The 17119-nt window shown below is 27.3% G+C and overlaps 1 protein-coding gene across 1 annotated transcript; it reads right to left on the bottom strand.

Moving 5' to 3' along the window:
- Positions 1 to 595: 595 nt before the first annotated feature.
- LOC113862108 (F-box/LRR-repeat protein 17-like) lies at positions 596 to 5102 on the bottom strand. The gene is made up of 11 exons (XM_027495247.1): positions 4558 to 5102; positions 4110 to 4211; positions 2985 to 3129; positions 2677 to 2861; positions 2295 to 2399; positions 2009 to 2106; positions 1703 to 1920; positions 1549 to 1615; positions 1357 to 1442; positions 1057 to 1155; positions 596 to 661 (listed from the first exon to the last, which is right to left on the bottom strand). The coding sequence occupies exons 1-11, from the start codon at positions 5100 to 5102 to the stop codon at positions 596 to 598; spliced, it is 1716 nt and encodes a 571-aa protein (XP_027351048.1).
- Positions 5103 to 17119: the final 12017 nt, after the last annotated feature.

Raw genomic sequence — 17119 nt, 5'->3', positions numbered from 1 at the left:
AAATGTTTCAATCTATCCGGGAACTCAGGTAGCTCAAGCAGAAGCAAGAAAGAAGGATGCAAGGCGCACTCAATCAAAGCTGCCTTCAACAAAAACATAGTTACTAACCTTTTTGTATTACTTTGCTAGATCCGCGGTTTGGACGGCAAATTTCATTTATCAACTTCAATATTACAACTTTTTGGGCGTTAATGAGCTCAATTGAACCGTTATTACATACATACGAGTTTGTTTCCGAATTGTAGATTATATCTATGTGCCCCGAAAAAAGATGAAAATTAATCCGGGTATATCACTAAAATGGCACTTGTAGGCGAACGCCATGCGTAGCTTCATGGTAAAAAGTATAAATTTTATTAAAAATAATGCAGCAATCTGAGAAGGATCATCCATGATACATCAAAATGCCAGATTGCTGAGCTGACCACAATACTAAGCAAGAACAGTTTGTGACAAGATACAGTTCTCACCTAAGTTCTAGGGCGCCAATTCTAGAGCTTAACATTTATGATTGTTTGGTACCTAGTGGATTTTAAATTACATACAAGATTTTGCACATGAATACGTTAAAATTAGCTATACATCAGAACACTGATCAATCCACAACTACATTACAAAGCCGTCTCTCAATTCTCCTTCGCTTCTTTTCATCCTCGATCGACTGCACAACGAAACAAAATTGTAGAAAAAATATTATAAGTTGAGGTTCAAGGTCCAAGATAAAATCCTCTTGTGCAACAGTACAATGCAATATGCAAGGACAAGTTAATGACTCTGCGCAAGTTTTAAATCACTTTTACGTTTGTATGGGACAAAAACTCCGACTCGGTTGAAGCATGATCCTAATATATCATTGTTGCACAAAATTAAACTTGGGATGAAATTAGTTATTAAGATGCTAGATAGCCACTAGCCACGGTGCGGCATCCGATGGCATGCATTGTACGGAGATAGCTTTTATAGTTCCTACTAATGTGCTTTCAACTTTTCGTCTCTTCCACACATGAGCAGAACAAAAAATTACACAACACGTTCCGCAATTTCATTTAGCTTTACCTCGCTATTGACTAAATGAGGAACCCGAACCCTTTTGGAGCCATCAGGTAAACGTTTATAAGGTGAAAGGTTCTCCATAGCAGTAAAAGCATTACAGACCTGCAAACAAATGGCAAAACACACGGACAGGTACATTTGAGGTTAGAAAGTGAAGAATCTCAAAACTCCAAGTAAATGTTTCCCATTAACTACATGAATTTTGTTCTTCGGATATAAACTGAGAACTGAAGCTTCCACAACTAAAAGAACATATTGAATTATACAAGTCTGAAGAAAATATCCGAGGAACTGACTTGTTACCTGACTTTGGATAGCTCCAACTAACATATCCTGACAACCACATGCATGCACGTTTTCTAAAGTTGGGCACTGAAGCAACAGTCTCTCTGAACAAAAAAAGATCAGTCATTTTTTTTAAAGGAAATCCTTAAATTTACAACAAAATTTTATCTGACGATGAAAATTCAGTGAACAGGGGCGTGAAATGACTACCTGGATGCAAATTTCTACAGGAATTTAGATTCAGATCATTGAGTTGTGGGCAGTTTAAATACAAGGCCTGCATGTTAGGTCAAAATAAGAAATTCAAAATATTAGAAGCATGAGAAACATGCTCAACAAACTTATTTAGTCAAATAAAACTTACATCCAAGCCAGTGCATCCCCATAAACTAAGTTTCTTTAAACGACTATGTTTGATGATTAGCTTTTGGTTTGTGAAGTGTGGATTAGTAACCGATGTTTTCTCTAATTTGCAGTTATTTTCATCAGCAGTTGGATTGTGGGAATTAGGTTCACATATGGTCATGCCACAGTCCAGAAGTTCAAGATGCGGCAATTGAGCCGTAGCAAATTGAATGCCGCCTGAAATGTACGTGACAGCAGATTAGCAGGCAGCAACTAAACCAAAGCAAAGTTGGTGAAGCAATTGAATAAATTAAACGTTGCTTACTTGAAGTAACATTAGGGCAAAGAGCGAGAAGGAGTCTGGTCAATGTTTCAGATAACCCATTGCAAATTATTCCAATGCTACTGTCACTAACGCCGGACCTGTGATATTAGTTAAACCGTTACGCAGAGTCATTCACTCTTGAACCACATGTTAATATGTTGCTTTTCTTTATATGTGTGCACTCTATCAAGTTGCCACAGAACGTGCCACGACTCCATTTTCCAAGGCAAATGCATTTTCAAAACTCGTTAAACACTGAACGAAATTAAAATGGAAACACGCATACCCACTGAGATCAAGCAATTCCAAATTTGGATAACTTGAGGCAATAGCAGCAACAGATGCATCGCTAATTTCAGATCCAAGAACAAGTGAAAGCATCCGCAGCCCCCTAATTATTGGTATCAACAAACCTTCATCAAGCTTAGCTTATCACTCAAGCGGATGTTGTGGCAGTTTTAAATTAATTATAACAAATAAAAACAAATGAAGACAATTTTACATATTATATAAATGACAAATAGTCACGAATACTTCAAAATACTTGTTAAGAAAATAATAAATATAATAAGAATGTACTTATCATTTTAAAAATATTTAGAAAAAGATACAAATAATTTATCTTAAGCAGTTGAAAAAGAGGCTAGAAAGCTCAGATTTAGACAAACCTTAACTGATTAGCAGTAAGAGCAAGCACTGCAGCGTGAGAAAGCCGCATTGAAGATATATGCATGTTTTGCAACCTCGGGCAACTTCTTCCCAAACCGTCAACCATAGCTGTGAGATCGGTACTTTCATTTTCTTGGTGAGAAAACTCCAACGAAATCTCTCTCAACTGAGGACAATTAAATACCTACCATTTCAAATTATCTGTTAGCAACCCGAGTTCACTTTGAACGTAAGATCATAGGAAAATATCAATTTAAAAATGTGATCACACCGTACAAGCTGAAAAGGAGAAAGAAAAGTTAAGCACCATCTTAGAAAGTGAGCACAAATCAGACAGCCAAAGGGTAGAAAGACTGGACGAGCAAAGAACAAAACCCCCAAGATTAGAACAACCTTCCATCTTGAGGCTTTTGAGGCATTTTTTATCGGCAACAAATCGACTTAGCTCATCTCTGCATTGTCAAAGTTTGAGGATAGTCTGAGTTAATCAGCAAAAAGCAGCATTATCTTAAGCATTCTCATGCTATAAATTGTTAGCTACTTTTGTATAAAATGGGCTAACGCATCTGGAACAATGAAAGCATCAGTGATTGAGCAGGACTCAAATCATAACTGGCTTATAACCTTGTGTAGAAGGAAAACATAGCTGCTCAAGCACAGTAACAGTAAAACACACAGTGTAGGTAATGTTATATTTTTGTAAAAATTGATAGCATCGCGACACACCTTTAGGATTTCATCCATGTAATACGTGGCAGGCAGATGAAAAACAATATAAACTAATGTACCCCGACACAAGAAACAACACACAAGAAATTATAGCCTGTTTCTGTTGCTCTTTCTCTCACCAGCATTTCACAAAGACCAGGAATGCCGGTTATAGCCTGTTAAGTTACCTTTCAAAATTATGGTGGTGACCAAATTTCTAACTTTTTCATCAATAAAAAATAATTTTCGGCATAAAACACATTTACACTACAAAGTAATTTCATTTTACCGTCTACAAAATCAATTTTCCCAGTTAATTTTTAAAATATCATTTGCAAATGCTACCCCATTCTTTCAACTTCAAGTTGATAAAAATTATTTCCTTCAATGTCATTATTAAATTCAATTTCAATTTAGGAAAATCTATAACAAACGGACCCTTAATGTGATTTGCAAACATAAACTTGCATAATCAATCCACTAAAACCAAATAAGCAATTATTAAGTTCCTAACCCTAATTAAAAACAATTTTACGAAGTAGAACAAAGACATTTAAAAACAACTTTTAAACACAGAACCCAGAATATGAATTCGAGTGATATATCATTTTTCACTTAATCAATAAGATCACTTGTTCGCGACTTATAAAACTTTACCCTTACACAAACTACACTAGAAAAACCATTTTCCATCGAAAAAAATAATTGAAAACATGTTTAATACCCATTGATCCGATTAACTGCAGTATCAGAAACCGCGATCTCCATGAATTCCAAATTCGGGCATGAGAATGCTATGCAAGCCAGCATCGTCGAATCCACGTCACTGCAACATCAAGGAACACAGCTCACATTTATAATCTCCATTATAATACCAAATTATTTTTCCCTTTTACAATAACCAGGTCTGTTATCGTTTCGAAACATTATTTTCTTTTCATTAGGTCATGGTTAAAATTAGAGCATAGTACTCTCCACATTTGTCCTTTTCTTCGACAAATCAATTCTCATCGTAACAACTCCAAAAGAACTTTTATCATAATGCCACTTTAAATATTCAAGGTTTTAAATTAAGCTGTTATTTTTCGATCTCATTCATTCGATTAGGTTATAACGGCATCAGCAGCATAAAACTGCAGATCTTGTCGTAGAATCAAACAAACAACCCACACCTTTCCATTCTAAGAGAGAGCTTCACAATCCCCGGGCACTTCTGCAACATTGACGCCACAAACCCAACCTGAACCCTCGCTGAAACCCTAAGCTTCAACTCCTCCGCCGCCCTCCACAACCTCCGAGTCGTTTCCCTCCAACACCTGCACACTTTCGCCGCCGTTAACAGCCTCGCCGGCGGCAACCTCCTCAGCACCTCCCAAAGAAGGTTCGCCGGCAACCCACACGAATCCAGATCCACATATCCGGTTTCTGAATCCGCGGGCTCCAACGGATCGAGGCCGGCAGCATCGTCGTCGAAGGAGAGTGCCCGGCGGAGGTGCGACGGCGGCTGATGGACGGCGGAGGCGGAGGAGAGAGAAGAATGGGAAGGGGTGGTGGAAGAAGCGGAGGTGGGGGTCTTGACGTTGCAGTCATGACCCTTTTTGGGGAGACCACAGCGGCCACAGTTGTAGCTGCCGCGCTTCTTGGCGCGTTTTACATCTGCAGAGATGGTGGAGGTGGCGGCGGCGGCGATGTGGTGGTAGGGGTGGAAGTGTTGCATTTGCATATGTGAATTGTGAAATGTGAAAGCGCCCGTTTGGTGGATGATTACGGTGTGAGCGTGAATAATAGTAAAATATAGGCTTAGCGCGGGAGAGTTCGCGCCCTTTTCTTTTTCTTCCCTCTGTTTTATGTTTAACACTTTCAAACATAACTTTGGTTTGGTGTCGGAGGAGTACGTCACATCCCTCCCACTTATATTTTCCAATTCTTTTAGATTAGGTTTCTATAGTATAATATAGGACCGATAAAATAAAATAAATTAAAGTTACTCATTATTATTATTTATTATCTAAACTGTTTGAAGTTTAATGAAATGTGTTTTATTCTATTGTTTTACTATTTGAAGATATAAAATGAAATTCATTTGTCAGCAATTTTCTTGTCATTCTATTGAGTTCTTAAATGATGAATAGAACTTTTTCTTTAATTTTATTATAAAACAATATTATGATAAATTTATTTAATTCTATTTCATACTGTAATTAAGTAATCATCACATTGATGATGAACATCTTTAATATTTTATAATATATTAACTAATAGTTTAATATAAAATTGTAAATAATTCAATTAGATATAGAATTTATTTAATATAAAATAATCAAAACACATATTATATGTAAAACAAAAATAATATATATATTATTCCTGTCAAAGATACACTCGTTTTTTGTAATTTATCTTCTTGTTTTTTGTTGTGTTATTTTTTAAAATATTTCAAATTATTTTCTGTTGTGACATAAAAGAGGATACCTACAAAGACACTCTAACAGTAAAATTAGTGATGGATATAAAATAATAAATGCTATTTAATATTCTGAAGTTAACATTTTTACTTGTACTTTTTACTGTTCTTTTATAAACATGAAATTGGACTATTAGGCTTCATTGTTAACTCTATCTTATTTTTATTGAATATTTAGATAATTAGTTATTTTGTTATTGATTATCGACTATTAATCTTTAATTAGCTTATTAATTTATTTTAATATGATTGGAGAGATGGTCGTTTTGAGGTTAGGTCGAAAAGACATAAATATACTTTATTCTAAAATTAAGCCAAAAGAATGTGGGTACCCTTCATCCTGGTTTTAGGTCGAAAGAGGTAGGCATTCTTTATCTGAAGTTATGTCAAAAAGATATTCAGTTTTTTTTTTTCTATAATTATGCTCAAATAGTATCATATTTAGGGTATATATATATATATATATATATATAATTCTTTTTAATTTAATAATTAAGTAGATTGAGATATAAATTTAAATAAATACATAAAATAGTTTATAAATATGGTACTGTGATAATCAATTAATCTTGAATAATCTCTGTCTAAATATCTATTTAACGATAAAACTGTTTTTACACAAAATATATATATATATATATATATATAATGCAATATAAATAGATTCATATGATTAAAAAAATTTAAATCGTAAGATATTTTCAAATGTTAAATAACTTTTCAATATATATTTATATATATATAACTTAAATATATCTTAATATTAAATATTCATAGTAAAATTTGATAAGTAATATTAAATATCTGCACTTTTAATCAAACAGTGTATTATCTCTTAGCTTTGTGCATGGAAATGGTTTCCCCAAAATAGAAGGCAAGGTGATTTAACATAATGTTTGAAAAAAACAGAAGAGAAACAAAATTTTAAATAAGGTGGACCATGGAACAGTTGCATGAGAAAGAAGGGACGAGGGGGCTCATCATAGTTCAGGACAATTGTTTTTTGGCATAAGCATAAGAACATGCCCTTTACTATGTCCTAACCTAGAAATCTGATGGCTTATTTCAAAAAATCCAATAATTTAAAATTATATATACAGTTCATTTCTAACTTAAAAAAATAGATACCATTTTTTAAAATTGACAAGTATTTAGACAAGCCAACTAACTAGCTAGGTAATATAAAACAAGTGCTGGTTTTTACAAAATAATAATAGTGATAAAATAAAATAAAATCCCAGTGCTTTACGTTCTACGGTTATTCCTCTGGTCTTCTGAATTGGTATCTGGTCAAATCCAACTCAAGAGAATTGCCATGGGTTCCCTGAACCTCTGTTCCCTTTCTTCCATGCAAATCCAACTCAACCTCACTTTTTTGTAAAATAATTGATTTATTATTAAAAACATGGGTACCCAACCAAATAAATAAATATTAATAAAACAAAATAACAGTATTAAAAAATTTATCGAGTATTTGTAACAACTAAACAGTGCCATGGTTGCAGAGCCCATAATATTGTTATGTTATTTTCCATTTGAGAGCAGTTAGATGGAAATAAAATTTGATCAGCAATTAGTGATTTTACATAATCTAGTTTTATCTTTGAGATTTTATCTAATTGGATTGTGCTAACCTGGTTGGTGAAGGCTTTGATTTGTGGACTCGCGGTATAGTTATGACAAGCTCAGGTTTGAAGTCGTAGACATGTTTGGAGAATTTAAAATTACAAGGAGTTTCAAGGGATGGCAATGGCATCAATAACAACTTTGGTATACCAAAAGATTTGGTAAGCTACGTGCTCAGTCCATGGAAAACAACTTTCAGTTCCCCAAACTAAACAATGAAACATAACACGTGAGAAAAAAAAATTATGGATTTGGGCAAGAATGGATGAACCACGTTGGCTCTTCGAAATTCATAATGAAATAATGGGATGGAAACATAAGTTTTGAGGTTATTGAAGGTGAGACAATTGTTAAAAGTGCACCAAGGGAAAATGTACAATGAAGAGACAAAGATGAGAGAATAAACAATAAAAAAAAAAGGAGTAATTAGCCCTATTAACTTCTTTTTATACATCTACTATTTATTAAATTGCCTTCTTCTTATGATTATATTACCAGTTTATTATGTTTCTCATCTTACAATCGTAATAATCACATATAGCATCATTAAATCAACGATAGCAGAAAAATTGCTCCTATACTCCTCATATATAACATAAATTGGTGGACGCTAGAATTTACCCTATTCCATAGCTTTGGAGTATAATCAGTGTGCTGGTTATTGTTCATCACACCATTTTTTCAAATGGGTCTGTGAATTTAAGGGAAAATATATAACCGATAAATTAAAAACTATATTTCAAAAATGCTAATAAATTTAGCGTTTATTGTTTAAAACCAAGTTAAATTAAACACTCGACTCAAAAGGTAAGTAAAATTTTCAACCACTGGAAATCTAAAATAAGTTTGCTAGAGATCTTCTTTAATAAAAAGAGCAAAGAAAGGAGGACAATAAAATATTTGACAATCCAATGAGAAAATTATGTCCTAACTTAGTAAGATGATCTTAAGATAATTATCTGATCACCTCTAATTAATTTCTGAATCTCCCGAACTAATCCAAAGCAATTAATGGTGATCCTTTCTGAATCCTTCCCTTATCCAGATTTTATTTTTGGTCAACTGAGTTCTGATAAAGCCTTAACTAGTTTCAGACCAAAGAGTAATGTCCATTGTATCTCACTTTTTATGAGAGAGCAGAATAACTCTTTCTCTTATATATATACATGATCACAATTTAAGTTTAACTATTTTTATATTTGATCAGAAATTTTTATTTAACTTATATTTAGTAGATTATAATTTATTATTTTAGATACTGTTATATATAAGTTAAAAAAAAATTAGACTAAGTATAAAAATATTTAAATTTACGTCAGTGTGATATACATGTTACTTGAAAAATATTATAAAAATAAGCCTTTGAACGATTGTATGGATTGGTGTTAATGACCAACCTGGGACGTTATCATCTAACATGTAGATTATATATATATATAAAAAAAAGACCTTAATCAAGGAAATCTCCAGCTTGCTTCATTTTTAATTAAATCTCCACTTACAGCAAGTAGGGATGACAATGGATAAGGTACTATAATACACATCATCATATCCACGTTTTAAAAAAATACTCGTGCCCAGCCCATACTCGCATGGGTATGAACATTAATCCTTGTACTCGTACCCTCTGGGTACCTGCATACCTATCTTATACCCATTATCCGCGTTTGTTTGAAAAAAATATATATAAAGAAAAATATGTTTATATAACTTCACATAAGTAGCATAATAATATAAAAAATTAATATGTAGTTGCCGAATAAGGTACAAATAGAGATAAAAAATAAATATTTAAAGATCATAAATACTAAATGTATCTTAATATAATTAATTTTTTAAATTAAAATTTTTATAAACAATAAGCGAAACTAAACACACAAGTTATTTGTCAGTGGTAACCCTATTTTGTGTGAAATTTGATCAATTGGCAAAGTAAAAGTGACAATAAAATAGATCCGCACAATAGTTGTCCCTTCGTGTAGGATTACTTTGTGACCTCTTGTAACGGCATTGACAATTAACTTTAATAAATAACGTTTCATAGTTGTTAAGTTTTAATGAGACAGACATTAAGAATGAGAATAGAATTAGAGTAGAGAAGTTCAATACTAACAACAGAAAGTGGATACATAAAATATTTTTTTTAACTTTTAAATTTGAAATTGTAAGAAAAGTAATAGATTTAATTAAAATAATATAATATATATGTATATATATATATATATATATATATACATTAATATTAGTATTTTTAACTTATATACTATACGAAAGTATTTTATCAAAAATACAAATTTTTAAAAAATTATTTTAATAAATTAAATATTTATAATATATATAAATTTTAAAAGAAAGAATTTGAATAAAAGATAAATGGTCACAATAAAATTTTATAATAAAGAAATATACGTGTATATTAAAAAAATTATACTTTTTTATCTGAAAAAATTAAAAAATAAAAATCAACAATAAATTTTTATATTTATATCATTTCAAAAAGTTATTTGAACGTGAATAAATAGTAAGAATAATATTATTTAGATTCAATATATTATAGTTGTGCTTGTAATACATATGTTGCATAAAAAAATATTATTTTAAATTAAAATATAAAAAATAAAATTTAAATATTATTAATAAATAATAAGTTTACGGTAATAGTAGGTGATTGTAAAATTTATAAAATATTTACAATATATTTATTATTTATCATTCACTTTATGATTTAAACATCAATATGATTTTATTAACAAAATATTTTATGTGTTATATATAAATAATATTTTAAAAAAAGTCAATCTCATATTAACTATGTAATAATTAAATTGTATTAGCCTAATTAAATGATATAAAATAGTAAATAAATTATTATTAAATATATTTTTATATTAATCTTATATAACTTTACATAAGCAATACAATAATACAAAAATTCAATACATAATTGTAGAATAAAGTTCAAGCATATATATACGGGTATGGGGCGGGGTGAGTACTTAAATACTCATACCCATACCTATCTCCATTAAAATTTATGAATTTTTACTCACACCCATACTCGTACCCATATAGCGGGTAAATACCCTACCCATTTTGAGTAAATTTTGCGGGTGCTCATTGGATACTTTATCCATTGTCATTCCCAGCAGAAAGACCAGTTGTACGAAGAGATAACTGAGACATCTACGTAAAGTTTAAGGTACCCGCAAGGTAGCCCATTGCAATTCATCTTATGTTTAATGTTTCAATTCTTTTATATTTACAATTGTTGTTGAGAAAATCTTATTTTTAGCAATCATATCTTCAATAATCACTAGGAATAAAAATAAGTCAACCTTTATTTTAAATAGATTTGGCTTGTATTATAATTATTAAGTCACATGTTATTTATTAAAGGTTTTATTTTTAATTTGATCTGGCCTATTTAGGTGGTATGGCCTAGTATGAAGATTGTTAACAAAGTTTGCTAAAAAAAATCTTAATATTAACAAAAATATAAATATTTTATTATCAAATTAGTTTATATATTTTTAAAATTTTTAAATGTGTTATTAATAATTTTTAAAATATTATTTGAGCATTAATTATAAATGTTTCATATTAAAAAAATTTATTATTTTTTATTTATTTTAAAAAAATATTAAAGTATTAAATATTTTAGTATTTTTTATGAACATATTTTATTCGTTTAAAGATATCTTATATTCAACAAATAAAGTCACAGTGAATACAAAATTGATTACAAAAAATATCCACACAATTTATTGAATCAACTAAAAAAATTATTATATTTTAAAAAATAAATAAATTTAAACTCAATAATATATATATATATATATATATAATGACAATAATAATAACTATTAAATTTAAAAAAATAATTACAAAATATTTAATTTTATTTGCTTCATTAATTTGTTATTTTAAATTAACAACTACACGTAAATTAAATGCACTCTAACATTAATGTAATATATAAAAATATTACTCATATAATAAATTAAACCATATACTCATATATTACATATAAATTGATAAATTAACTAATAATTTTTTTATTTATGTAAATATTTGCATATTATTAAATTTCAAATATATGTTAATAACTATATTTTTTTAATAAAAAATTTATCAACATCTATGTCAAATTCGTTAAAAATAATTATTTAAAATTATTTATTTGTATTTAGGTGTGTGTTGTTGTATCTTCAAAATTTTTTATAGGTACCATACTCAAAAAAGTTAAAAAAAAAAATGAAACACGTGACAACAGGCAAGTTACAAAAATATATATTATTTAAAATTATATTATTTACTATATGATTTTATTATATATATATATATATATATATATATATATATATTATTAAATTTTTATTTTATTTTCTTATCATTTTTTATAAATTTTTACTTTCAAATAAAATATAATTTATATTTAAATAATTTTCATTTATTATAAAAAATTAAATATAATAATTAAATATTAATAATAATAAAATTAAGAATATAAAAAAATATATTAATATAAAATTATTTTAAAATTTTAAAAATTTATTTTATTTAATTTTAATTTTAATTACGTCTTGTTTTTGTTCAAATATTTAATCTCTCTTTAACTTGTTTAAATGTAACAAATATGATAATTTATTATTAAATTAATTATTATTTAATAAGTTTAATCATATATAAATATTTTTAATTTTTAACAGAAAATAATTTTTATTTATTATAATTATAAATAAAATATTATAATATAATATATTAATTTAATAATAACAAAATTAAGAATATAAAAGATATATTATTAAATTGCTTTATTATTTAAATATATTTTGAAGTTCTATTTTTAAATTATATATATATATATATATATATATATATACTTTGTTTATTTATTAAAAAAGTTAGAACAGATTAAACTTAAATCAGATTAGGTTGCAAACCTCTGTCAGGCGGTTTGACATGATTCCATTCCTAATCATCACTCTCTACGTACTAGTTACTCAACTTTTAAGTGAGCCGTTAGGTTCCTAATAAATTTCACAATTTTAAAATTTTCAAAATAAAATATAAATTACGAAAGATATATTTGATTACATTTTATCTTTTAAAAATAAAAATTTGTTCTTAAAACAAAAATTAAACATACTCTTTATTTTATTTATTTTAGTTTGAAGGAAAAAAATAAAAGAAAAGAGAAGAAAAAGAGAGTTAATACAAAACCTAATACTAGATTAACTTAAAATTATAAAATTAAGAAAATTTAAAAAAGTTATAAAGATTATTTTTCTCATCTAAAAATTTCTAAATATAGTTAAACATAACTTAAATTATCTCTTTTATTTTTTCCAAAAATACTTACAATACGTGTGTACAAATTAAGTATATCAATTTTTATAAAATTTTATGAAAAATTGAATTTATTAAATACTTTATTGTATTATTATGTTTTAGTGTGTAATATGTTTTTAAAATATAAACAAATATAATTTTTTTAATAAAGTATCTATAAAAGTTTAAATTATATAAAATTATATATATATATATATATATATATGAATATAATATAAATGATTCAACAATTAAATAAAACAATCTTATATTTTTATAAAAAATATTAATAAACGTAAATGTTTAATTTAATATTTAGTATCAAACCATCTACTCATATATATTATAGTATATTTATTTTTCATCGAGTTATCTAATTAAATCTTTATATTTCGTAATAACACATATTCCTGCTATACTTTATAGATTTGTGTTGTGCTTATATTTAACTAAATAACATAGGAGTGTGTGTTTGGAATTGACAATTAGACAATGCGAGAAAGACGTGTGAATGGCGTCATTTTTTATTCTCGGTAGTTTTCGTCATCTCTTGAATTAAATTAATGTCAAGCTTTTCTATAAATTTGTAACAAGTTGTTATTTAAATATTTTTCTTATCAACGTATCTATTACTTATTATTATTATACTCTTCTGTAATTATTCAATTATATGAGGATCAAGTAGCTTATCAATATATCTAATACTAATCTTTTTTATTAATGAACATTGAGAATCATTTGGTTGACTTTTGGGTTTAGATTCTTTCCCGTGAATGGATTACTTAATAACATCACATTCATTAAATTTTTTAATTTTTTTATAAAACATAATAGTAATTTAATTTATATATACTAGCAGTGTAAACATTTTTATAATAAAATTTTTGTAATAATTTTTTTAAAAAACTATATTAACACTGAATCAAAATAAAACTCATATAATGAACACAAGTGCTTGGTAGGTTTCTGCGGAACAACACGGTCCATTTCTAGTTATATATAAAAAAGGATATAAAATTATCTTAATTTAAAAAAAAATAAAAGTAATTTTATGATAATATAAAAATAAATAAAGATAATTCTTGGTTTCTCTTTGCTTTTTCTCAATTTTCAAAGGGAAATATAATTCAAATCTATTATTAACGAGATTAATGGTTACTATAAATATATCTAGACTTACCTTTATCTTATAAGGAATATAAAATATTCCCTTGAATCACGATATTTTTATATTATAAATAAAAATTTTATATTAAAAAATAAATTATTTAATGAAGCTATTTTTTTAATAGTTTATCCTGTGTGTATTTTAAAATTAAAAGTTATAGAAAATAACGTATGAATTACGTGAGATTACATGATTCATATATTTTAATTGATGAGATTATATATATATATATATATATATATATATATATATAACTTTTAATGTTATAAATCAACAATTATTTTATTTTAAAAAAAATAAAATATTAAATTTTTTAATAAAGTTATAAACAAACAAATTTTATGGAGTCTCATAAATTCAAACGCACAACTTATATAATTTCAAATATTATATTAAGGGTTTGCATAGATTTAGCTGTTAGAAAATTGAATTTTGTAAACTTCGTCTTTATAACTTTTAATCGGTATGTTATATTAAGACTCGGTGTTTTAATTTTAAATTTCAACTTGAAATAAACTATAATTAATATAATAAAATAAGAAATAATTAAAAAGACAAATATTAGGTACTTAATATAAAATAAGTCGCGTGATTTATATATTGAAAGATAGAGTAAGTTAGGAGGAGAAATTATCGTTTTCAATACACAACTAACGATAAAATCTTTACCATTATGCAAGAAGATTCACCTATTAAAAAAGTTTAAAGAGAGAAAAAAACAACAAGAGACTTTAATTTTCCATGTTATGTGCTTGGTGGTTGTAATTAAAATATTTGTATTTCCATGTTTTAAACGTGCATGGAACGATTTTTTCGGCTTATCGATCACGATTACGTGGTTTACTCACCACGAAGTCACTCTTAAATTTAAAACTTGAAGATACGTTGGAGTTATCAGTGAGAGAAGTATTAAAAAAATTGATAATGTATAATTATTTTCAAAATATTTTACAAATTAAAGTTATATTAAGTACAATCTAAATTATAGTGAAAGTTAGGATGAGTTAACGACGTATGTTTGTTTGCATTTTTAAAAAGATAAATTAATAATGTAGGTGAATGACTATTTTCAGATTGTTAGTTTTTATATATTTATCATTTAATTTTTCATAAAAAATAATATTATTTTTTTTAATCTTTAAAATTTCTTAATTTATATTCTTAAAACTTGTTATTTTCTATCTTCAAAATTCTGTTATCTTTCTAAACTCAGTTTATGTGTAAAAAAAACATGCATTCACATGTCCTAATGCACTTTCAATATATAATTAAAAATAACTTTTAAATTAATAAAAATGTTAGAATGTAATTGTAGATCTTTCAAGTTCTCTACAAACTCTATTTATGAAGTTAATATTTTAGAATTAAAACTTTCACATTCACTCTCCCAGTCTCAATTCATCACTATATCTTTTAGATTGTTCAATGCATTCACTCTTTTTGATTGAATCCCCTGAGAAGCTGTTGTCAGAATAAGGGTTGAAAGTCTTTTGCATCTAGACAGACTCACTACAGATTCAAACCTTTGACTACTAAAGTGAGTTGTTTTAAGTTCAGTGTTTTCTTTTCTTCAATAAACCAGTTGTGACTAACCTAAGGAGAATGATATTTTCTTTCTATTCAATTTTGCATTGACTTGAATCAAGATTGACGCTTAGAACACAATGTTAAGGGCCATTTATATATACAAACATAGGGTAGATTGCTTGTAGAAGGAAAAAGAATGAAATAAAATGGTTATAGTATTAGAAACAAGTCCACGCTTAGGCTAGAACATTTTCAATTTGGCATCAACTTGAATCGAGATTAGCACTTACAATACAATGTTAGGGCTATTTATACAAACAGACATAGGGGTAGATTGATTGTATGAGAAGAAAAAATGAAATAAAATAGTTATGGCATTAGGAACGAGTCCACACTTACGTTATAACAAATTACTAGAATTCGATGAGCCAGTGGCAGAAGGATAAGAGAAAGCGATAAGCTGCTTGAATCTTAGAAAGAGGGATACAAATTCTATAATTTTTACTTAAGTCATTATTTCTAACTTAAACGGAAAATTACAAGGCAAAAATGGCTTACGAGAATTATTTTGCTTAAGCGGTAATTTCTTCCCTTAAGCCATTTAAGATATTATACTATTCGCTTAAGTGAATATACGACTAAGTAAACTCTTACATTATAACCAATTTTTGCTTAAGCGAAATAATTGTGGCTTAAGTGAAATAACATAGGGTGTAGCAAATATGTCTTTCATTTGTTATTGTAATGAGTTATATTATATTTTTATTTGATAATTGAGTAGATGTATTAATAAAATTGGTTGTTTCATTCAACCCTCTTAAAGCATTTGGGAGGATAGTCAAATAGGTTAAATATTCTAAGGCTTAAATATCTGAGTTGTCTCTATAAATATAGTGTATTTTGCGATTAGTTCTTATAAAGTTTTTTTTGTTAAGATTTAGTTCATAAAATGTTAATATGTTAAGATTTAGTCCTTGTTGTTAATATCTTCCCTATTAAGTGTTGAACTAGCAATTTCAGGTTATAAATCTTAACATAAGACTTTATATTGATCTATAACAAAACATGTTATATTTATAAGAACTAAAATATAATTAAATTTAAAATATTTTAAAAAATTAAATGACACGACAGTGATATAGGTGCGTGGAACTGACTTTTCGTTAATAATCTCACTAAATCCTAACAAATAATTTTATAAGAACTTATAACAAAATATGCTATATTTATAGGGACAAATTACATATTTAATCCTTATTTTCAATATGAGTTTTAAGGAATCGAATTATAAAAATATAATTCAGAATTAAAATAAAAATAATTCACGATGCAAAGATAGATTTGTGAAGTATGTTTTAAAATTTATATGTATCAAAAGTCGTCATTAGTGATAATACCAAAATTTTATTATATGAAAAAAAAAAGACCTCAACCAAGGTTTTCATGTATGTCTTTGGAAGTTTTATTACAAGGAGGAGTGTCATGCTGGGGTATGCAAATTATGAGAAAACAATTAGTTTAAGAGACAAGGTAGAAACAAAGGATGGACAGTAATGACTATAATATGTAAGAATCAAGCTTTTGAAGAAGTTTTTGAAAGTATTTAAATTTGTTAAAA

This window comes from Abrus precatorius, unplaced genomic scaffold (genome assembly GCF_003935025.1).
Source record: "Abrus precatorius isolate BTA unplaced genomic scaffold, Abrus_2018 Scaffold3, whole genome shotgun sequence".
Lineage (NCBI taxonomy): Eukaryota > Viridiplantae > Streptophyta > Magnoliopsida > Fabales > Fabaceae > Abrus > Abrus precatorius.
This window is presented reverse-complemented; position numbering and strand designations above follow the sequence as displayed.

Coding starts and splice junctions, on each gene's coding strand:
- LOC113862108 (XM_027495247.1), bottom strand. CDS start 5,102: ATGCAACACTTCCACCCCTACCACCACATCGCCGCCGCCGCCACCTCC. Junction 2,400..2,676: donor CTTACTGCTAATCAGTTAAG/GTTTGTCTAAAT, acceptor ACCAATAATTAG/GGGGCTGCGGATGCTTTCAC. Junction 1,616..1,702: donor GGGGATGCACTGGCTTGGAT/GTAAGTTTTATT, acceptor CCTAACATGCAG/GCCTTGTATTTAAACTGCCC.